This window comes from Neomonachus schauinslandi, chromosome 5 (genome assembly GCF_002201575.2).
Source record: "Neomonachus schauinslandi chromosome 5, ASM220157v2, whole genome shotgun sequence".
In the NCBI taxonomy this organism is placed as follows: Eukaryota; Metazoa; Chordata; class Mammalia; order Carnivora; family Phocidae; genus Neomonachus; species Neomonachus schauinslandi.
The window spans coordinates 170,351,281-170,374,624 of NC_058407.1; the positions used below are offsets into that span (position 1 = coordinate 170,351,281).

A 23,344-nucleotide genomic window follows, 5' to 3' on the forward strand; every position below is an offset into this window, starting at 1 on the left:
TTGAAGTCACAGGAGCCCGCGGCCAGGAGCACGTTGTTGGGGTGCCAGTCCAGGCTGAGGACAGTGGAACGAATGGGCTTCTTGATGTGCTTGCACACCCACCTGGACACACGGACAGGGAGAGGGGAGGGGGACCAGCACTCTCAGCACCCAAGGCCTCAGTGCCCCAGGGACTCTACCTTCCCATGGAGCCCTGCAGACCCCCTAGGGTCCCCGAAGGGAGGGGCCTGGGCACTGCTGGCCCACGGGCCTCTCAGGGCCTGGATCAGCCCAATGGGGAGCAGGGTCCCCTCCAGCTGGGAACTCTATCCCTGGTGGCCTTTATTATTTTTTTCCTTTTTTTTTATTCTTATGTTAATCCCCATACATTACATCATTAGTTTTAGATGTAGTGTTCCATGATTCATTGTTTGTGCATAACACCCAGTGCTCCATGCAGAATGTGCCCTCCTCAATACCCACCACCAGGCTAACCCATCCTCCCACCCCCCTCCCCTCTAGAACCCCCAGTTTGTTTCTCAGAGTCCATCGTCTCTCATGGTTCATCTCCCCCTCCGATTCCCCCCCTTCATTCTTCCCCTCCTGCTACCTTCTTCTTCTTCTTTTTTTTTCTTAACATATATTGCATTATTTGTTTCAGAGGTACAGATCTGTGATTCAACAGTCTCACACAATTCACAGCGCTCACCAGAGCACATACCCTCCCCAGTGTCTATCACCCAGTCACCCCATCCCTCCCACCCCACCCCCCACTCCAGCAACCCTCACTTTGTTTCCTGAGATTAAGAATTCCTCATATCAGTGAGATATGATACATGTCTTTCTCTGTTTGACTTATTTCACTCAACATAATACCCTCCAGTTCCATCCACGTCGTTGCAAATGGCAAGATCTCATTCCTTTTGATGGCTGCATAATATATACACCCCACATCTTCTTTATCCATTCATCTGTCAATGGACATCTTAGCTCTTTCCACAGTTTGGCTATTGTGGACATTGCTGCTATAAACATCGGGGTGCACGTACCCCTTCGGATCCCTACATTTGTATCTTTGGGGTAAATACCCAGTAGTGCAATTGCTGGATCGTATGGTAGCTCTATTTTCAACTTTTTGAGGAACCTCCATACTGTTTTCCAGAGCAGCTGCACCAGCTTGCATTCCCACCAACAGTGTAGGAGGGTTCCCCTTTCTCCGCATCCCCGCCAACATCTGTCATTTCCTGACTTGTTAATTTTAGCCATTCTGACTGGTGTGAGGTGGTATCTCATTGAGGTTTTGATTTGGATTTCCCTGATCCTGGCGGCCTTTAAACCTCACGACAAACCTGGGGCAGGCTGTCCCATAGCAGCTAACTGGCCAGGGCTGAATTCAATCTCAAGTCCCCCAGACTCCAGCCTAGCCTCTGCCCTCAGGGACGCAGGGGAGGAAAGCACGACAGGCTGGACATCTCGGACAAGGGACCTGACCTCAGGGTGACTTACTTTGCTCATCTGAAAAGTGGGGACAACAGACGCCCAGTCCAGAGGGCTGTCAAGGGGTCCATGTGTGTGCGTGCGCAGGGCTTTAGGCAACGCTCACAGAGGTGGTCCTGGGGTGATCTGTGCCCTTAGTTCCGAGACAGGGCTATGGGAGTGCCTGGCACCTCACCTACAAGGTCCAGAGAGGACATACTTCCCCAGGGTCTTGTGAACAGGGCTCCTGACACCCTGTCCAGTGCTCTCTGGGACACTAGTCCCACCACCTTTTGGTCTGCAGCCCCAGGGTCCCTCCCAGCCCACCCTGACCCTGCCCAGGCACCCACCAGTCATTTTCCTGCTCAAAATAGCAGATGGAGATGACGCGGGAGCCACTACCCACAGCAAACTTGTTCTCCTGGGGAGCCCAGCGCACACAGCGAGCAGCCCGGTTGATTCTCAGGATGACGAGGGTGGGTTTCCACGTGCGGCCCTTCAGCGTCCACACGTAGGCATTGCGGTCTGTGCCACAGGTCACGATTCGGTTACTCTCGGGGGCCCAATCGATGCCTGTGGGATGGGGAGGAAACAGGCTGAAGCCATCCAAGCAGAAAGGCTCTCTGGCATCCACGTAGGAGGGGCTTGAGGCCACAATTTGGATGCAAGCTGCTCCAGGGGGTGCCACTTAGAACTGAGAGTGTTACGTCTCTCCAAAATATCACCAAACATGCTGGAAAGCCAAGAGACAGAAAAGAAATGGGTCCTTGGTAATGCTGAACTGAGCTGCTGGATCAAGCCTTTCCTGAAGCCCAAAACCTCTTCAGGTTTTCAGTAACATGAGCCAACATGAGTCAACATGATCCCTTTGTAACTTGAGCCAGTTTGAATTAGGGTTGTGTTACTTGCAACCCAAACTATCCTACCTAACACAGTGACTGGGTGGCCCTGCGCCATCCCGTCTCCTTTCCGGAGAGTGATCCCAGTCAGCCTGACGTACCTGTCACCTGCCCATTGTGCTCCTTGAGCTCGTGCACCTTGACCCACTTGGCCCCGCTCTTCTCATAGATGTGCACCTCATGGTTGTTGGGGCAGATGGCAATCTCTGCAGGAGAGAAGGGTAGGGGTAGGGAGTGCGAGGAGGTGTGTGTGCCCAGGCTCCCCCTTCCCTCAAGTCCCCTCTCCCAGGAGCGCCCTTCACCCCTCTGCCTTGGCACAGGGCTCCCTGAAGCACCTTGCGACCCCTCGCCTGGGACTAGCCATCCTTCACCTGCACCCATAGGCACCCCCACAGCAGTCTCCTGCCCTCTGCTCCCAACTCCAGCCCTGGGCTCCTTGCTGCTCCGGGCAGTGCCAGGATCTCCTGCCGCCAGGCCTTGGCATGGCCGGCTCCCTCACCTCCTCCAAAACACCTCCCTGGCCACCCTTTGTAAACCAGCGCCTCTACCTCCAATGATTTCCCTCCTCCTGCGTGTTTCTCTCCCCAGCGGCACCTGCAGCAGGGCCCCCTGGCCGGCTGCCCCTGCGTGTGCCCAGAGCTCGTCCATCCCCTCTTCCACACTGGCGACCGGAGGTGAAGGAGGGGGACAGCCAGCCCCAGAGCCCACAGTTCAGGGCGCCTGGTCGGTTTACCACCCGCATGCACTCGGGGAGCTCCCGCACCCCCCATCCTGTGGCAGTGGCACTCACGGGTGCGGTCCTTGTTCCAGGCGTGGCAGCTGATGGGTTCCACCAGGAAGCTGTGGTAGGCCATGGCCGCTGAGCTCCTGTGCCCGAGAGGGGAAGGGACCCCCAGTCAGCCCCGCCTCTGATCCCAGAAGAGGCCCCAGCTGACTTGTGGGAGGGCAGCAGGGGCCAGCCTGGCCTTCCCATGAGTGGGGTGTGCTGAGCTTGTGTCGCTCATCATCTGTGCCTCAGTTTCCTCAAGGGTAGAGGGCCCCCTCCCCTGCAGAAGGATGGGGTGAGGGGCGTCTGGGTGGCTCAGTCGGTGAAGCATCTGCCTTCGGCTCGGGTCGTGATCCCGGGGTCCTGGGATCGAGCCCTGCGTCGGGCTCCCCGCTCAGCGGGGAGCCTGCTTCTGCCTCTCCCTCTGCCCCTTCCCCCCACTCGTGCTCGCTCTCAAATAAAGAAAATCTTAAAAAAAAAAAGAAAAAAGGACGGGGTGAGGATGAGATGAACGCTGTACCCAGCACACAGCAGGCAGCCTTCCAGGAGACGGAGGGGAGGAAGCCGGTCTGCAGGGGCCTGCGGGGCAGGGGCACGGACCGACACACAGACACATCCCATCCTCAGCCAGAAAAGCCACTTGCTGTCCCTTGCACAGGAAGGGCAGGACGGGGCCCCGAGTGGCTGGCTGGACTGTGGGGGTGAAGGCGGGTATAGAGGGCAGCTGGGTGCACCCCCAGGACTGGGCCCAGCCCGGACTGCAGCTCCCCAGCCTCCCCCGCTGCCACCCACTGAGCCTGAGGCAGGTGGGCTACACACCACAGTGGGTGACGGGCAGTCCCTTCGCCCCCTTGCCTCCCTGCCCAGCTCTGCCCACCCCTGTTCCTTTCGGCAGAGTCCTCCTCATCTGGAAAGACCCAAAGTGAACAGCACTTTCTCAAACCCATGCTCTCCCCACTTCCCCACTCAGCCGCGGGGCCTGTGGCGGAGCCGGCTGCACGCTTGCCCGCGGTGACTGACCCTGGGCACATGGCTCACCCCTCCGAACCTCAGTGTCCAACCTGCACAATGGGAACAGGAGTCCTGCCCCCAGAGGCGTTGAGAGGGTAAAATAAGACATTAAGCCACACCTGGCACATAGTAGGTGTTCAGGAGACGCAGCTCCCGCGGGGTAACAACCAGCCATGACCCACCGAGTGGGAATCCATCTCCCCGGGTAGCCCCGCAGCTGATCCCAGGGCCCACGGGCCTCAGGCCTTTGCACTGGCTGTTCCCCCGGCCCCCAGAGCTCTTCCCTTGGGGGGCCTGCATGGCGAGCCCATGCTGCTGCCCTTCAAGTCCATGTTCCAAGGCCACCTTACCCTCTCTGACCGCTGTTTGCAGCTTCAGCCACCGGCCCCTACCCCAGCACTCCCTATTCCCGATGGAAGTTTCCCCGCAGAGAATCATCACTGAGCATTCGTTACGCGGTTCTCATTCATAGCACCTGCAGTCTCCCCCAGCTGGGACTCACAGAGCTGGATGCACACAGTTCTCACGGGTCTTGTCCACACTGCTTTCCCCAGTGCCTGGGTGCTTGGCATGTAGTCGGTGCTACCTAAGTACATGAGGAAGCCAGCTGTATACTCTCACTAGTACCCAGCAGAGGAAGTTCTTTATTAAAAATTAAAACAGGGGCCACCTGGTGGCTCAGCTGGTTAAGCGTCTGCCTTCGGCTCAAATCATGATCCCAGGGTCCTGGGATTGAGGTCCACATCAGGCTCCTTGCTCAGCGGGGAGCCTGCTTCTCCCTCTGCCTCTGTCCCTCCCTCTGCTTGTGCTCACTCTCTCTGATTTAAAAAGAAAAAAAAATTAAAAACTACTGGGACGCCTGGCTGGCTCAGTCGGTAGAGCATGCAACTCTTGAACTTGGGGTTGCGAGTCCAAACCCCATGTTGGGTGTAGAGAGGACTTAAAATCTTAAAAAAACCCCAAAAAAGGGGCGCCTGCTGGCTCAGTTGGTTAAGCAATTGCCTTCGGCTCAGGTCATGATCCTGGAGTCCTGGGATCGAGTCCCGCATCGGGCTCCCTGCTCGGCAGGGCGTCTGCTTCTCCCTCTGACCCTCCTCCCTCTCATGTGCTCTCTCTCTCTCATTCTGTCTGTCTCAAATAAATAAATAAAAATCTTAAAAAAAAAAAAAAACCCAAAAAACAAAAAACAACCACCACCCAACACTTCCTGAATGCTCCTTACTTGCTAGCTCTAAGCAGTCCAGGCATTTTTTTAATTCCAGTAGCGTTCCCACAGTGTTCTTAGTTTCAGGTGTAGAGCATAGTGACTCAATTCTATACGTTACTCAGCGCTCATCAAGATAAGTGTGCTCTTAGTCCCCTTCACCTGTTTCACCCATCCCCCCACCCCAGGTGTTCTTGACTTTAGTGCTCAGATGCCACAGCCCCAGATGACAGACAGACAGGCTGAGGTTCAGCGAGGGGAAGCTACCTGCCCAGTCACACCTGGCAGATGTCACCAGGAACCCGTTGGCAGGTCTGCAGCCCATGGACTGGGCTAAAGGCAGGCTTCTCCCCAGCTCTGGGTCTGAGCCCTGAACACCCCAGGAAACTAGTGGGCACCTATCCAGCCCCTCAGGAGAATGGCCACCTGTTCAGGCTCAGCTTACCCACATGGCTGACCCAGAGGCCCTGCTGGAAGGCACAGCATGGAGTTGGGGCCCAGCCGCTAGAGATGGGCTGCATGTAGCCCACTGTCCCCCAAGAAATCCAGGGCTCAGTGACGGGCCTGCCCCAGGTGGCACCACAAATCCTGCCGGGCCTGGCTTCCTGACCCCCAGCTTACCGCCTTGTGGCCCCTGCTCCTCCTGCCCACCCCAGATGCAAAACCTGTTTTTATTTACAGCAGGAAGCTCTGGGAGGTTCCTGGGGCAGCCCAGGTCTCACGGACACACAGACACACATGCAGGGACAAGGTAGGGACATGCCTGGAGCAGGGCACCAAGTGGGTCCTCAATCAACACTGCTGAGGAAGAGAAAGCTGATACACCTGCTCAGGCCACACACGCTCATGCATGTTCAGCCTTGCACGTGCACACACAAGCACACTGCTACCATATGCTCCCACGTGTTCAGCCTTGCACGTGCACACGTGTCCAGTCTTGCACATGAACAGACAAGCACACTGCTCCCACGTGCTCACAAGTGTCCAGCCGTGCATGCTCACACGCATCTAGCCTTGCACGCTCATACCTGTCCAGTCTTGCACGCACACACACAAGCATACTGCTCCCACATGCTCACGTGTGTTCGGCCCTGCACGCTCACATGTGTCCAGTCTTGCACACGCACACTGCTCCCACATGCTCACAAGTGTCCAGCCCTGCACGCTCACACATGTTCAGCCTTGCACGCACACACACAAGCATACTGCTCCCACATGCTCACACGTGTTCAGCCTTGCACACACACACAAGCACACTGCTCCCATATGCTCACAAGTGTCCAGCCGTGCACGCTCACACATGTCCAGTCTTGCATGTGCACACACAGCACACTGCTCCCACATGGCTGCTTCCCCAGCCTCTCCTTATAAGGCCTCTCTGTGTAAGGCAAAGGCCCCGGAAGTGGCGCTTCGGGGCCCTCAGCTCAGGTCAGCAGGTCTGATGGGGACTTCCCCCAGCACTTCCGGTGCCGCTGGGTGGGGTCAGCATGGGCATCCAGCTTGGTGGGAGCACTTCACCATCCACACGGCAGACGACAAGCAGTGGGAGGACCAGGCCTATCTGTGCTAGTCTGCCCACCCCCATTTTCCAAGGTCGCCAGTGGGGCCCAGCCGGGCGCTTGTTCGCCGCTGTGGAGGCCAATTCCCCCACCACCCTTTCAGCCCCTGGTGGCCCAGAAGGAAGAAGCCCTGGGGCTACAGCCCTGAGGGTCTCTGGGCCCACCGCTCATCTACAGAATGCAACTTCCCAGCTCCAACTGTCCCAGACCGTGTGACTGGGCGTCTCTGCCTCTTGCAGGGTCTTGGCAAGAATATCTAGACCCAGGGGCTAGGCTGCAAAAGCCTGTCTAGCGTGATGTTCCAGAGTTCCAGGCTGTGAGGGCTGCTGAAGACAGCAGCTCCCATTCTAGTCACACAGCCAAGAGGACTTGGGGAGCCCTGACCATTGTTCCCTGGGACCCAAACAAAGGTCCTCAAGTGGGAGAGGAAGGGGTTGATAAAGATGACCACAGGCACAGTGGGACAGGCTGGGGGGAGGCTCAGACCACATCTATCAGCCAGTCACACTTTAGCATGAATTCAGACAGAAATACTCATAGTACACTGCATTAACTAACACCTTAAAGGGGCTGGGGGGTAGATCCGGGGGAAGGGGGTGGGAGGGAAGAGGTGCATTTTCCCGTTTTCATAACTTCTGCAAAGCAACTAAAACCAGCAGGGCCTCAGCAATGACTCCCAACCCCCAAGTTAGCAATGAGGAAGTGGTAACCCAGAGAGGGGAGTAGCTTCTCTGGCCACTGTCGCCTCAGGGCTACATCCTCCTAGAGGAGAATCACTGGATTGTTCCAGGAGGTCAGACTGGCCACCCTGCCGTGGGAACTGACGTCATCGTTCCCAGGAAAACCTCCATGGGACCTGAGCTAGCACCCACCGCCAACCAGTCAGTCACCCTAAAGAATACCAACTAGAGTTGCTTTGCCCAAGGGTGTCGACAACACAGTGCCTCAGCAATGGCTCCCGGGGCGGAGACAAAGTCAGGCTGAGGCCATGGCCTCGGGAACACCCACCCACTTGTCACTGTGCCTCTGTGAGTCAGCACCGTGGGACCACTGGACGATTGGGGGTCAGAGGGAAGGAGAAAGGGGCTCTGGGGACGGTGTTGGGACTAGGAGTCCATGTGCAGTGCTCTGTGCCTCATTACCCCAGAAACAGAGGCTGGGGGAGTGTGGGCCAAACGCCGAGCCTCCCCTGGCTGGCTCCCCTCTGCCAGCCTAAAGCCAGGATCTGCGCGTTCCCAGTAGCCCTTCCCCTGCATCCTTCCAGCACACAATGAACACTCAGTACGAATGGGCTGGAGATCATCCAGGGCTGGGGCTGGGAGAGCACAGGGAAGGGTGGCCTGAGGTCTGGGAGGGAGGTCGGGTCTCCAAAGTAGGAAGTGGGTTTCCCTCCAGGGGGTGCCAGAGACCCCGCACTGGGATATGGAGGAGGTAAGCTCCCTAGGGGCAGGGTATGTGCTTTGTCCACCCAGGTATCTCCCCACCAACTAGAGTGCCTGGCACATAATAGGTGCTCAATAATATTTCTTAAATGTGGTTGCAGGAATCCCATCCTTTTCTTTAGGGGATGGGCTACAAGAAATGAATATGTTTTATTATCTCAGTGGCCTATGTATGCAATTTGTAAATATTTACTGGGGAGTACGTGCTCAGTTTTTTTTTTTTTTCCTTCCTGATTAGGGTCAATGATTAGCAAAGGTTGGAAACCTGAAATCTAGAAGGTCCTCTCTGAGCATTTGGGAAGACTCAGCTCCCCTCTAAAGCAGAGCAAGCCAGGTGAAGGCTGGCTCAGTGCTCCTTCCTTACAGTGCTGGGGTCAAATTCTGACTCTCCATACTGGCTGGATGCCCTCAGCCAATGCTTCCTTCACATCTCGATCAGAAAAGGTTGGGGCTGAACAAGGTACCGGCTGTAGGTTCCTTATTGCTTTCAGAGAAGCTTGGCCAAGTTCCTCTGAAGCCAGAGGTTTGGCTGTATCTGAGACTAAGCCAGGCAGGAGCAGTCTGGAGCAAGATCCTGGCCCTACAGGCACTCAGGGAAGTCCCCACCCAGCTCAGAAGCTCCAGGGAGCTGCCAGCAAGCCATTTTGCACACGTGCTAAGCAGTTACTCAACTTCCTGTTGTGGAGGGAATAGCCCTTGCCACCCCAGTCAGACCAGCTAATACCTCCTCCCCAGGTCTGCTCCCGAAGTCTTCTAAACCAGGCAAAAATCAAGTCAAGAAACATAAATGAAAACAATCATACGAAGGCACCATTAAAGCTTACTAATAAAGCAATCCAAACAAAACAAACTCCAAAAACACATAAAACTCAGTGTTGGCAGGGTTGTGGAGAAACTCTCATTTGCTGCTAATTTGTTCAGCCTTTCTGAAGAGCAACGCAATAACAATTCAACAACTGGGTCGGAACAAGCAGAATAACACCAGCAGGAACTTAAAAATTAACACTCTTTGGTGGCATAAATTCATTCTGGTGCTAAGAAAATACCTTTTTTTTTTTTTTTTAAGCAAACATGTTCTTAATAACCCCCTTTAGAATGGTGGAAGGGTGGAAAAATCCAGAGGACTATAAATATGGCAAGAGTAAATTGTGACACTAACATGTTGGGATACCATTTAACTAACTGAGAGGATGTATGCACAGAGACACACCTTTACCGGCATCTTTAAATGCCCAGTAGTTTTACCCAAGACTGACATACATTCTCTTTGAAAGCAAGCCTAAAAAGTTTTGTGGGTTTTTTTTTCTTTTTTCTTTTTTAAACCTTCATTTTGTACAGAAAGAAACAGACTCAGACAAAAAGCCAAGATTTGCTCAAAGCCACGCAGCTCCTACATGGCCCAGTTTGGGATTCGGACCCCAAATCTCAGAGGTTAGCATCATCCACACACTTTGATAAATGTGGGCAGGCCTTATAATGGTAGCGCCAACAGGAGGAGCACACCTGTACCCTGTGTGTGCCTGGCACTTCCACACATTATCCCATGGAAGCCGCAGGACGTCCCCATTCTACAGATAAGATAGGTTGAGGTCCAGGGAAGTTAGGTGACTTGCTAAGGTCATCGGCCAGTGATGGAAGCTGGCACTCTTACCCTGGTCCCGGGGAACGGGTGTCCTTAACCACTGGGCAGCGCCGCCTGCCAGGCGCGGGGAGTCCGGGGACAGCCTGGAAGCACCCCGGGAGAGCCTCCGGCTCCGTCCCCGCGCTAGGCTGGCTACGGAGCTTCTTAGTGTTACTGTCACCGCCCTGGGCGGGCCCCGCTGCTCTCCCGCCGCCGGCCAAGGAGGGGCCACTCAGTCCGGCGTCCGGGACCCCCTCCCGGTGAGGACCGCGGACCCGGGCCCCAGGGGCAGGGGGTGGGCGGTGGGGGGGGGTCGGCAGTGGCGGGGGGGAGGGGGAGGGAGGGGCAAGGTGGGCGGGGGCGCCAGCTCATTTCCCGGCCGGAGCAACCCGGAAGGCTGGAGGATGGAGGGGAAGTGACTGGGCGTGGGGCCCTCGCGGCCCGAAATAGCGGGGGGCACCGATCGCGGGGCAGGGTCAGGAAGGGGTAGGCGGGGGCGGCGGGGGCGGGGGGGAGACCGGGGCCGCCCCGAGGGCGCCGGAGGCAGGGAGCCCTGCATTTCCCTCGCCCGGAGGGGGCCTACCACCCCGGGCCCGGCCCGCCATCCCCTGGTCCCCTCACCTCCAGGCGACCCCACACACCTGGCAAGCCCCCAGCCCTGTGCCCCTTCACCGAGGCACCCTCTCCCCGCGCCCCCACGTCTGCGGGCGTCCCGCACCCTCCTCACCTGCATGCAACTCTCCGCCCCCTCCCCTCCGGGCGCCCCCTCCCCTCCGGAGGGTCCCCCAGCCCCCTCACCTCTGGGCGCCCCGGCCGCGGACTCTGGGCAGTCGACGCGCCGAACCGGCTCTGGGCCCCGCGCGGCGCCGCAGCCACTTCCTCGTGGGCGGGGGGCGGGGCCTCCCAGCCTCAGCCGCGCGGGGACGGGGGCGGCGACCAGGGTGGCGGCGGCCGCGAGATCCCAGGCCCCGCCCACCCAGCCGGGGTGGGGGCTGTGCGGAGCCCGGGCGCCCAGAAATCAGCCGCGACCGCCCCTCGTAACTTTACGCGTGGGGAAACTGAGGCTCCGAGAGGCGCCCAGGCGGAGCAGCAGCTGGGCGGGGCGCGCACGTCCCCGCCGCCCAGAGAGCGCCCTCTCCATCCTTCCTCCGCGAGTTGATACCCTCAGGGCGCAAAAACAGTGCAGGCCCGGAACCGGCTGCGGGCAGGAAGGCGAGGCGAGGCTGCCCTCCCGCCCTCGCTGCAAACGCGCCCGGGGTGGGGCTGCCCGCTGGCCTCTCGCAGCGCCTCTGGCTGGCCCAGCTCGTTCTCTCCAGGAGGACTCCTTGCCCTTTGATTCCGCTGCGGTCCACTTCTCGCCTTTAAGTTGTCTGGTGGCCTTGCAGCCACGTGAATTTGGATCCTGGGCCAAGTGGTCCCCAGGGGTCTTTCTGTCCTTAGCCTCTGCCTCATCAGTGGAGATGTGGCCAGGTGGCGGGGCAGATGGGGAAGACCCTGGTGAAGACCCTGCTGTGCCCACTGAGCCGGTCAGACCCCTCCCCAGGAGTCCTCTCTCCCAGGGTCAGCCAGGCCACCGGCAGCAGATGGGGTGCGGGGTCCTCCCGGACTCAGGAGGTCTGGGGCCAGACTCCCACCCTTTACCGGTCTCGGGGCTGTGACACATGCTGTTCTTTCTGCCTGGAACACTTTTCCCACCCTGTCCCCACCTGGCCAACTTCGGTTTATCCTGCAGGATGTGTCTCTTAGCTCACTGTCTACAACCCCCACTGGAGGTGTCCCCTGGGCTCCCAGCAGGACCCTGTGCTCACCCATCCCAGCTCCTGTTACACTGAGCTCTTCCTCTGCGGGATGGTGGGGAGGAGGACATGTGAACATGGCAGCTCCTCCAGGAGCGAGCAAGCTTCAGCTGCGGCTTGTGGGACTACCAGCCTTCCTGGCTCCAGGAGACACTGCGGAGCTGTCACCAGCCCTCCCATCTAGCCGTGGAGAAAATCTCAGAGACATGACCAGCACCCTGGTCAAACTCTAACTGGTCAGCTCCAGCCCGACCTGATTCCAGAGGTTTCCGGACCAGTGAGCCAAGGACTTGACTTCTTCAGCTGGCTTGAGTTGAAACTTTGTTACCCATCGCTCTAAGCACCGTGACAAATAGGACCGCCAGAGGATTCCTCCTCCCCAGGGGTGAAGATGTTGCACTTCACCCTTCTCAGGTTTCCAAGAAAAGCAGCTACACACCCAGGCTGACTCTTCCGGGTTGGCTGACTTGCAGGAGGGCATTCGTTTGGGGGCTGGTGCATTATCCTCAGGGCCTCAAGATTCTTTCCGGCTTTCTGTTCCTACCTCCTGGCTGCACTGGCCTTGCTGCCTCCTGGTCACAAGAGGGCAGCCAAGCTCCAGACATCTAGACTCCGGACGTGGTGGGCTGGCCCCGGCAGTGGTGAGGGAGACCAGGGAGGAAAACCTTTCCCGAAACACCCAGTCTGATCTCCTTGTGTCTCAGCGTGTGCCCACCCCGACATGGGGACCATGGGTTGCTCTCCCTGAAATCAAGGGATTGCCACCTGATCCCTGTGAGGAGGAGGAGAAACCCCTGTGTCTCCTTTCCTAGGCCACACCTGCATGTGAGGTGGACAAAGCCCAGGAGGCCCAGAACATGCTTAGCACCTCATATCCTGGGGCCGGGATGGGGGCGACACCTGTTACACACCCCCTTCCAAGCCACAGGGTTTTGCAGCAGTGTGATTGGACACTACAACGAAACCCCCCAAGGTATAGTTGGAAGGGTCCCCTCCTGTCCGTTTCCGTGACCTCACCCTGGCCCCGAGCCTGACCTGACTCACCTGGGCTTGCTCACCAGGCATCTCCACTCCCCGCCCTCGCCCAGCAGGGGGCGTGCTTAGCGGTTACCGCGGGCGCTCTCCACCTTGCGTGGGGCTCCAACGCACAATCCCAAAATCAAGAGTCGCTTGCTCCACGGACTGAGCCAGCCAGCCAGTCCCCCACCCCCACCCCCGCCCTGGACTTGTTTTGTCATCTTTAAAATGTGACAGTAGGTTTCAACCCTGTAGGGTTGTTGTGAGTAGTTAACGCCTATCAGTTGCGTTCCTTGGGGCCGGGTCCAGGAGCTATTCTCAGGTAGCGCATCAAAGGTGTGGTTAGAGCACCTTTCCTGGGATCCCCCAGGTGAATGAAGTAATGGTGGTGGCTTTCCAGCTTTCTTTTTTTGTCAGAGAGAGAGCGCGAGAGAGAGCACAAGCAGGGGGAGCGGCAGAGGGAGAAGCAGGCTTCCCGCGGAGCAGGGCGCCCGACGCGGGGCTCCATCCCAGGACCCCAGGATCATGACCCGAGCCGAAGGCAGACGCTTAATGACTGAGCCACCCGGCGCCCCTTTCAAGCTTCTTCTGGTCATGACCCACAGTGATGTGTATTGTGACCCCATACACACCCCCACGTATATCCGAACCCTAGGTATCATGACGCACTCTTACTGCCATGCCAAGTGTTCTTTGCTTGTTTCAGTTTTTCAAATGCCAATCATGACCTACGAAATTGATTTTCACAACCACGAATGGGCTCTGACCCGCAATTTGGGAAGAACTGTTCTAGACCCTGTATCTCTTCCTTTTTCTGAATCGACAGCATATGTATTAGTTTTCTATTGAGCTGTAGCAACTTGCCACAAACAACGCGGCTGAAAAAAACACAAACGTGTTCTCTTACATTTCCGGAGGTCAAAGTCCCCGGTCTCGGTGCGCAGTGTGGCGTTCCTTCCAGAGGCTCCAGGGGAGACCTTGTTTCCTTGTCTTTTCCAGCGTCCAGAGGCCACCTGTGTTCCTTGGCTCCAAGGCCCAGCGACACTCCCACCCACGGCCCCATCTCTGACTCACCTGCCTGCCTCCCTCATAAGGATCCCTGGGATTACAGTGGGCCCACCTGGATAATCCAGAATCCTCTTCCTCTTTAACTTAATTACGTCAGCAAAGTTCACGGTTCTGGGGATTAGGACATGGACATCTTTGGGGGGGGGCATTATTCTACCTACTGTACCCAGTATTTAAATTATACATGTATAAATAAATAACCTAACCTTATAATACATATACTGATCTACACAGGACCTGAGTCCACACGGGGTAGCTCACGTCTTGGCCACACTGCAGGCGCTGAGGGAAACCCTGACCCTCCACATCATTGCCTCCAGAGCTGGGCACACGTGGGAGCTAAACCACTTGGGTGATGGCCGTTGGGCCAAACCGAGAGTCGCCTACGCAATCAATCCGGGTTCTGAGGCTGAATATTCTCAGAATATTCTGGAAAGAACTATTGGATTTTTCTTTGGCTAGCAAGATCCTTTATACACTGCTTCCCACTCTACCAGTTATTAAGGGTCTCCGGGGCCTATAATAGGGCCAGTGCCAAGCCTAAAAGTGAACCTCGGTTTTCCTGAGTATCTAACAGGAATTATTATTATTTTTTTTTTTTTTAAAGATTTTATATATTTCAGAGAGAGAGGGTGAGAGAGAAAGCACAAGCCGGGGGGAGGGACAGAGGGAGAGGGAGAAGCAGACTCCCCACTGAGCAGGGAGCCCGATGCGGGGCTGGATCCCAGGACCCGGGGATCATGACCTGAGCTGAAGGCAGACGCTTAACCCACTGAGCCACCCAGGTGCCCCTACTAATCCTGTTTTTACTGCCATTTTACAGCTGAGGATACGGAGGCTCAGCGATGTTAACTAGATTGCTCAGGGTCACACAACTTGGCAGAACTATAACCTGACATTAAAGCCCAAAGCCTTGAATCAAAGGGCTCTGGCAGTCACCCAGAGGCCCCCCAGACTGGCAGTTATTGTGGCCCCGGGCCCGGCAGCACCGTCGGTTTCCAGCTGGATGGGTGAGAAAAAAGACAATTCTGGCTAAGTTCTTGGAGGCAAAGTTAGAAATTTTTGTTCCTTTGTTGCCATTGTTTCTTTCATGGAATACGGTGTTTCTCTAAAAACCTCTGGGCTTGCTGGCCAAACCATGTGATTTAATGATACGAAAAGGGAATTTTTAGCTGATTCCTTTAGGGCCTACTTTCGTCTGTCCCATGACAATGGCCTTGCGGATGCACAGGTGCAAACACATATAACAGAAAGGGGCTCCTGCCATCCGGGGTCCCGAGAGGTGGCTACCGCAACAGGGACGAGGCAGGCCCACCAGGCCAGCCCCTCGGCTGCTGAGATTCTCTCCTGGAGGAAAGTGATGCTCCCCATGAGACACCAAAAGGGCAAAATTACTCTTGAGAATGTATCACGATATAAAGCACTGTTACCAGTGTCCTAAAACCAGGGTTGTCTTTGAATCACTGTGAGGCGGGAGGCAAGGGAGGCTCGGGGGGCAAGTTGATCAAAGTCAAGTCACTTTGGATTTAGGCTGACCCTTAACCTAAAAGTCAGCAGGTCATAAAAAGAGTCGTAAGACCCCTCTCCCTCTGGCAGTAAAAGCCACAAAGTTTGGACACTCTTACCACTGCTCCCCGTGGGTAGTTCTGCAACCTAAGCAATGGAAAAACTGCCCGATGGAAATGCTAAACCCGAAGTTAAAGAGTAAGCCCCTCCCTGTACAGCTAGCTAATTTTTAAAAACGCATAAAACCCCTTGTTGGAGGCAAAACAGCGGTGCGGGCAGGGGTGGGGTCCACTTCCCCATACTCTGTAAAGTAGCTCCTTTCTTACTTCTACACTTAATCTTTGTCCCTTTCTATAAATGGCTTGCTCTTGAATTCTTTCTCGTGCAAAGCCAAGAACTCTTTCGGTGAGGGGCCTCAACCCATCAGACCTCAACTGCTCCCCTTCTCCTGGGCCAGGGAGAGCAGGAATATGGCTGTGCTCAAGGCTACTCTGTATTTACTTCCTTTGCTAATTATTTATATTTGCACCTCTCAAGATTCTCAGTATTGGAACATCAAACTTCCTGTCTGATCATGATGAGAACTCAGTTTGGGCCCAGTAATGTCTAGCGGAAACTGTTAAGGTAACGTGTCCCTTTCCTGTCCCCATGGCACCCTCCCCCACAGCACGTCCCCGCAGTGTGCTATGAGGGGGGCTGCCCCTGCCCCGGGCACAGAGCGGCCCCCCTGGCGCCTCAGAGCAGGCTCAGCAGCTGGGCGTCTCTGCGGCCTCGTGTGCATCTCTCCGAGGCTGGAAGACAGCAATCAGTAAATGCTGCTTTTCTCAGAGGTGGGATAGGGTGGCTCGATTTCAGAGTCCAAGATTTTACCCTAAAAACGAACAAGTCTAATAAAGCGTTTGTCCCTATTTTTCTAATGGAAACGGCATAAGGAAACAAAACCAAAAACACATTCAGTATTTTTATTTGTTTAGCAGACAATGGACATGTCTCCCACCCTTTCCTTTAAGTTAGTGTGACAATTTTCCATAATAAACTACTTAAAGAGAAGCTTTGGTCAAGAATGGAATGAAACAGCAAAAACAAAAAAACAGAAAAACCCAAATCACGGCTGCTTTTAAAAAACCAACACTGTCGCCAGTTATATTCAAACAAAAACACACAAACGGTATTTGCGCGAAACGTGTCTTCAGTGTCTCCTTGCGGCTGGCTCTCCTCACCACCATGCACACGGCGGGGCTGCGTCAGCGCATTTGTCAGTCTGTGAGTCTGTCCGTTTGTCATGCTGGATCTGGGAGGCTCACTCAGCTTCACATTATCCGGAGGCCCTGGATGGAAGACTCTAAGGTCTTGAAAACGGCAGGAAGAACACTGACAGTTACTGAGGACGTCGTGGCGTCTTCCCCCAGCCCCCCTGCACCACACGACTGCCCCCTCCCCACCGCCGCCTGATGTGCAAGCCCCGTACCCCCCAAATCTGGCTTAGCCCAGCTCTGACACCCGCTCTCCCAGGCCTGGGCCCCCTGCTGGCCCTTCCAAGCCCTGCGCTCCCCTGTCGCCATGGTTCCGAGCCACAGGATCTGGGCCAGCCGCACTTACTGGTGAGGGCTGCCTGCGTGCATGTCCCGTGCCTCTTGCCACACCCGAGAGGCCCTCAAGGCGGGCACTCCGTTTTCACAGGCCACACAGTGGCGGGCCTGGGGCACAACACACAGCAGGTGCTCAAAGGCGGACGGACCACAGGAAACTGCCCTGCGACCTCCTAGCGTACAGCATACACAGGAGAGGAAAGGCCGTGGCCCGAGGGATCAGAAAAAAAAGTGCAGAGTGTAACTGCGCAGGGAGCTAATTTCATGGGGGCCGCAATGCCCAGGATGGAAAGCACGGGAAGGTAAAAAGGGTGGGGGGTGGGGTGGGGACTTTTAGAGGAAGACAGTTTGCTTCTCCAGAGTATTCTGAAGGCTTTTTTCCATATTATGTATTTCACCCAAGGAGGGGGAAAAAAAAATCAAACATCATGGAAATGCACGGGCAGGAGCAAAATTCTGTAAACATCTACCTGTTTCGGGGGTAACAACCAGGAGAAATTAAATTCACAGGGCTGCACATGGCAGCCTTCCTCTCTTACCCCTGCTGCTCCCCTCTGGTTCCTTATCTCACCCACCATCCACCCAATCCCCAAGCTAGTGTGTGCAGAGTCCCGCTGCATTTGCTCCTCACGATGCCCCTCCACTTGACCTCCTAAATCTCCTCCCAGTCCAGAAGCTTGGGGCCACACCCCTGCCAGCACTGGAGGTCACCTCCTCCTCACTTGTTCGCCGGGCTCAACAGCCTCTGCCCAGGGCCCACGGCTGTCCACGTCTTACAGCCTGGTGCTTCTCCATTCAGCTCTGGAGCAGGTCCTAGCTATCTGCACACAAAGCCCAGCGCCTCTCCCTGACCACGCCGTGGCCCGCTTCCTAGTGGAACTAGGAAGGACCCATACCACAGCCCAAACCGCTGGCAGTGCTCCGAGCTCGGCCGGTCCGCATCTGCTGCTCTCGTGACTCAGACGGCTCGCCCCCACCTGTGCGTGCACCCGAAATCCACTGCATCTGGAGATGCAGCTCAGGCCCATCTCTTCCCTGCAGTGCTGGCATTCTCCCCCCCGCCCCCCCTGCCCAGTTCCTCTGTAGAAACAGGAGCACTGGCCTCTCTTCTGGAGCTCCACGGAACACCGCCACTCTCTACCAGACAAGCCGCTTGAGGGCTCTTTCACCTCAATATCCTCGGGGCCCGTACCAGGCCTGGCACCCAACAGGCATTTCGTGAATGTTTATTAGACTGATTTGTGTAAACCATGAAAACAGATCTAGATCGTCAAACAGTCTGGTGGCTCAACACAGGGCCTGCTACAAAAATGCCACTCACGGTTCCCTCCGCCAAGTGGACATCTAGATCGGTGTATCCCATCTCACTGTGAAAGTCTGCTTTTCTCCTCATGGCTTTCAGGTTTTAATTTTTTTTTAAGTGAGCTGTACACCCAATGTGGGGCTTGAACTCACGACCCCGAGATCAACAGTCGCATGCTCTGCCGACTCAGCCAGCCAGGGGCCCAGACTTTCAGGTTTTCAAGACAACTACAAGCTAATGTTCTCCGTTTCTGATGTGCAATGGATCTGACGTTTTGTTCCAAGAAACGAGAAACATTCTTGTCACAGAGTTTTAATGCAAACGTTTCTTCTGAAAAGTAGAAAATACCTTGAAATCCCAAATTGTCATGGCTCCATCGATGCCAGTAGTGCAAAATTTGCGACAATCTTGCTTGTCCACCTCATAAATAGACACCTGACTGAAAGAAAGCAAAAACGAGAGACTGTCAAGTATGTGGTGGGAGCGGGCCCCAACCTTCCTAATGGTGTAAGGGCATTTGAAGGCAACAAATTCCCAATTCCTAAATATTAGGTTGTCCATCAACATTAGGCTGCAGCAATCGGACACAGAAAATATTCAAATGCATCTTACTACCGGATGTCCAGAAAAGCCAAGACTGGAAAGGTAGGAAGCTGCAGTCGTTACTGTAACGTCAAGAGGCAGGACAAGCCAGGCCACGCAGCACGCAGACTGCCCGGGAGCAGAGTGTGGGCAGGACCACAGCAATGACGAAAATGGAAACAATTAAAAACAAAAACTAGAGGCAGGATGAAGCATGACTGAAATCCAACTGGCTCCAAACAAGAACTCCCAAATCGCCTTCCAAGACAAGCAGGGCCTGCAAGTCAAGAGCTTGCCCTGCATTTGAAATCAATCATTGTAAATGTGAGCAACACTCAGACACACAAGATTCCAAGCAAGCAATGCAGAGGAATGGATGAATGAAACAACTTGTCTTAGCCTAACTATCCGAAAAACTTTCAAGAAAATTCCATAGCTTAGACAATAATTTTTCTTTCTCCTCTGAAATGTCTAGAACATTCCCTCTAGGGAAGGAGATGGCAAAACTACGGCACATGTAGCCTGTTAACCAAGAACAGCTTTAATGACTTCAAATGGTTACCAAAAAAAAAAAGTTATAAAAAAACTAAGACTATTATTTTGTGAAGAAATTCAAATTTCAGTGTCCGTAAAGTTTTACTGAAACACATCCACGCGCACATATATACGTACTGCCACTGGCTGCGTGCGTGGCCGCCATCACAGATGTCAGCAGGCGTGACAGAGACCGGCTACCTCCTCAGCCTAAAATATTTACTCTCTGGTCCCTTACAGGGAAAGTGTGCCGACCCTTTGCTTAAGGGCAAAGAGGACTTAATAGCGGCAAATAAAAGCAAACGTGCCCATCTGCAAGGGTCTTTTTTTAACGCAATGAGAGCTGTTACCTTCCTGATACACGGTCTGCAGAGAAGCTTCAGAGAAATCCACAAGAAATAGTTTTGAAAGTCATTCAAGACAAATGAGAAGCACAGGGAAGACCTGCTGTGTCTTCAAGCTACGACTGTCCAGCAGAGCACAGACATTTCGGCCTATTTTAAACCCAGCGGCCCTTTCCACCGAACATGATGACAAGCACAGCCTGCATTTAATAGTTCTCCCAAAGAGAAAGTCGAGAGGTTTCCATTCTTGTTCCCACCATCATCAGCACAATGCAAATCTCTCAACACAAAAGGTCTAGTCAAAAAGAGAAAATGTTATGGTACCTAACTCTGACCACAATCACTGAAAGTATCAAGAACAGACTACATTTCTCCTCTAGATTTAGAAAAAACCAAGCTGTCTGGTTAAAACACAGTTCACATACGCCTGATGAAAACCTGAAGTCAAGAAACTCCTTGGTTTTGCCTGAGGTCATCAAAGAATTCCGTTTCTTTAGTTAAGTGATCTTCTTACTGGTATACATCACTTGAAATCCATGGTTGAAATGACAGCTAGAATTACCTTTTCTTTTTTTTTTTTTTAAAGATTTTATTTATTTATTCATGAGAGATAGAGAGAGGCAGAGGCAGAGGGAGAAGCAGGCTTCCCGCGGAGCGGGGAGCCCAATGCAGGACTCGATCCCAGGACCCTGGGATCATGACCTGAGCTGAAGGCAGACGCTTAACTGACTGAGCCACCCAGGCATCCCTAGAATTACCTTTTCAACCAGGGTATAACTAGTCTTCCCGTCACGTGTTCACTACCAGAGGACCATAATGTTCAGGAAGGTCTCCTTCTGTTCTCAGTCAGGGTTTGAGAAAGCAAGCCCCAGGAAGAGGCCACCCTGGCAGGCACAGCTCACGTCTGCCGTAGGATCAGCGCTCCTCACGGGGGATGCCGCGTACCAGCTGCACCTCGAAGGACAGAATGCCTAGGTGGGGGCGGCTCACTCTGTCACAAGCTGAAAATAAGAGCCCGTAGTCGGGAAGCTACAGACTTCTCTCTGCTCCTGTTCCTAAGGGGATGTCTGGGCACACAGTACACGCAACTTGCAAAGGGACCCAGTCAGGAAACAAGGAGAGGAAGAAAGGCATCATCGTCACCCAACACTTCTCCAGCGATGGGTCAGGGCCCTGGCTACAGGTGGCTTCCCGGGGGCCCCAGGTAGCTGGGGGGCACGTACGTGATGCTATTCTGGTGCAGCGTCTCCAGGGCTGTGTTGCGGTCCTCAGTCGTGGCCCTCTTGTCCATGTTGCGGAAGCGCTCCATGGCAGACATGTTGCGCTGGATGCTCTGTTTGGGAATGTCTAGTTTGGAGACGAAGGTCAAGCAGCCACGGTCATCGTAGTTGAAGAGCATCGGGCAGCAGTCATGGCCCTGAAATAAGAGCTCAGTCAGGCGCCGAGGGTGTGCCGCCCACCCACTGACCGCTCCGCAGAACGTGCACACCACGGGCATCTCTTCGTCTTCAAGGCTTGCTATTCTTTTTTTTTTTTTTTTAAGATTTTATTTATTTATTTGAGAGAGAGAATGAGAGAGAGAGAGAGAGCATGAGAGGGGCGAGGGTCAGAGGGAGAAGCAGACTCCCCACTGAGCAGGGAGCCCGATGCGGGACCCGATCCCGGGACTCCAGGATCATGACCTGAGCCGAAGGCAGTCGCTTAACCAACTGAGCCACCCAGGTGCCCAAGGCTCGCTACTCTAAAAGGCTGTTCTGGTCTGTGCCAGGGCACCAAGTCACAGAGTGCACGCTGCTCCTGTTCCGGAGAATTAAACACAGTGTACTACGAGAGCATTACTTACCGCGGCTACAACGCTGTTCTCGGAGACAAACGACACACTCAGGAGGGGCAGGAACTCTGTTTTCAGAGTTGAGACCCTGAACACAAGAACAGCTGTTAAACTGAGATGGCACAGACCACGCAGCTTCTTTATAGACACGGCAAATGAGAAGGACCCATTTTCACAGGGGCTTGTGCAGCGTAAATGAACACGTATGCTTAAAAGGAGCCCCATGACCTGTACTTTCAGGAATCCCAAGCATGACGCAGCCCTGGGGTCACCTGCAGAAACAGAGGCCTCTGGCCCTCTCTGGCCCACCTGCTTCTTAGGCCCCCCCACCTCATGACAAACTGGCCCCCAGCAAGTCCTTCTTTCCCATCTCTGCCTTTGCTCCCACACCCTTTACCCACATGCTGTCTCTTGCTTGTCCACCAAAGTCCACCCTGGTCTCTGAAGCTCAGCTCTCATCTGATCACCTCCATGAAGCTTTCCTGGACCTCTTCAGCCTGAAGTGGCTTCTCCTCTGACCACCTACCGCTCTGTGTGTCACTGTCACTTGTGACTGAATGCCCTGTCCTTCCATCCTCTCCTTGCCCGTGTCACCGTGGGCTCCCAGAGGGTGGGCACAAACATCCAGGAGAGTCTATTCTCTTTTCTCTGCCAGGCACTGGGGGAGGAGCTGGGGACAAGTCTTGGCCAGCCAGGAGCTCGCACACAAAAGGGCTGGGGGAGGTGTGTGTGTACCCATATACTTAGTAGTTACCTGCTGCAGCCAAGAGGTCACACAGACATGGCGGGCAAACACGGGGCTTGATGAATTGGGATCAACTTCATGTAAAAGATGATGCATTTTGAAAACTGTCTCAGGAGACCCCACTGGAATTGGACTGAAGTCCTAACACTTCATCTTAAGGCCTTACTGTGGCACACTTGGCTCCTACTACATGAAATATTTATGTTCGAGAAGGGGAAGGGTAGAGGATATAATCGGACTTGCAGGACTAGAAAAGCCCAATCATAAATCAATATGAGGGCAAACGGGGGACTGTAATAAGCATATGCTAAGAGCTTATTACACATTACGATAAACTGTACACAAATCAAGTAACTATGACATCAAAACTAAATAACAAAAGACAAATTACTGTATAAAACGTATAGCATAATCCCATTTGTGTTCAATGAAAAGATATGTAAGTGCGTATACATGTACAGAAATCTGGAAGACTACACCATTTATTATGGTGTTAAAAAAAGTAAATAAAATAAACCCAATTCAATCCAGTTGGTAAAAAAATATCCTCTCTGAAATGTCACTTCGTTGTCACTGTGCAGCAGAGGGGGGCAGAGACACCTGAGGTGACCGGTTCTCAGCACACAGGTTGACGAGTTAGGAGACCTTTTAGGGGGGGTAACCTTTAGCTGCCAATGGAAAAGGATTCACCAGGAAGAACAAAGATTCATAAGGGGAAAGAATTCCAATCATCATCTCTCTTCCTCCAGCGTATCACGAGCAGATATAAATTCTGATGTGGGGGGCACCTGGGTGGCTCAGTTGGTTGAGCGTCTGCCTTCGGCTCAGGTCATAATCCCAGGGTCCTGGGATGGAGCTCCACGTCCAGCTTCCTGCTCAATGGGGAGCCTGCTTCTCCCTCTTCCTCTACCCCTCCCCCTCCCCTTGTGCTTGCTTGCACTCTCTGAAATCTTAATAAATAAATTCTGACGTATGACAAGATGCCCTGTGCTCTCCCTAAGGCTGGGCAGGTGCCTCCCTCACAAATGAGTCACTGCAATTCAAGTTCTTCCGGCATACTCCAGAGAAACTG

At 54.4% G+C, this 23,344-nt stretch overlaps 2 protein-coding genes across 5 annotated transcripts in view; both read right to left on the minus strand.

The window, feature by feature from the left end:
• Positions 1-10,844, minus strand: part of ARPC1B (actin related protein 2/3 complex subunit 1B) — a 14,801-nt gene extending 3,957 nt beyond the window's left edge. Inside the window, exons 1-5 of the mRNA XM_044915170.1 lie at positions 10,756-10,844; positions 3,145-3,221; positions 2,456-2,560; positions 1,806-2,028; positions 1-102 (exon numbers count right to left, since the gene is read on the minus strand). Of these exons, the coding sequence (XP_044771105.1) occupies positions 1-102; positions 1,806-2,028; positions 2,456-2,560; positions 3,145-3,208 (494 nt within the window). The 5' untranslated portion in view covers positions 3,209-3,221; positions 10,756-10,844. The remainder of the gene's footprint in view (positions 103-1,805; positions 2,029-2,455; positions 2,561-3,144; positions 3,222-10,755) is intronic.
• A 5,448-nt stretch (positions 10,845-16,292) lies between these two features.
• The window catches only part of ARPC1A (actin related protein 2/3 complex subunit 1A), a 29,029-nt gene continuing 21,977 nt past the window's right edge, over positions 16,293-23,344 (minus strand). For 2 of the 4 annotated variants that reach the window (XM_021680225.2, XM_044915727.1), the window contains 4 exons: positions 21,540-21,615; positions 20,920-21,113; positions 18,585-18,675; positions 16,293-16,693 (listed from right to left, as the gene is read on the minus strand). In XM_021680225.2, the coding sequence (XP_021535900.1) occupies positions 16,655-16,693; positions 18,585-18,675; positions 20,920-21,113; positions 21,540-21,615 (400 nt within the window). In that variant the 3' untranslated portion in view covers positions 16,293-16,654. The remainder of the gene's footprint in view (positions 16,694-18,584; positions 18,676-20,919; positions 21,114-21,539; positions 21,616-23,344) is intronic. The other 2 variants (XM_044915725.1, XM_044915726.1) reach the window with 2 other exon arrangements.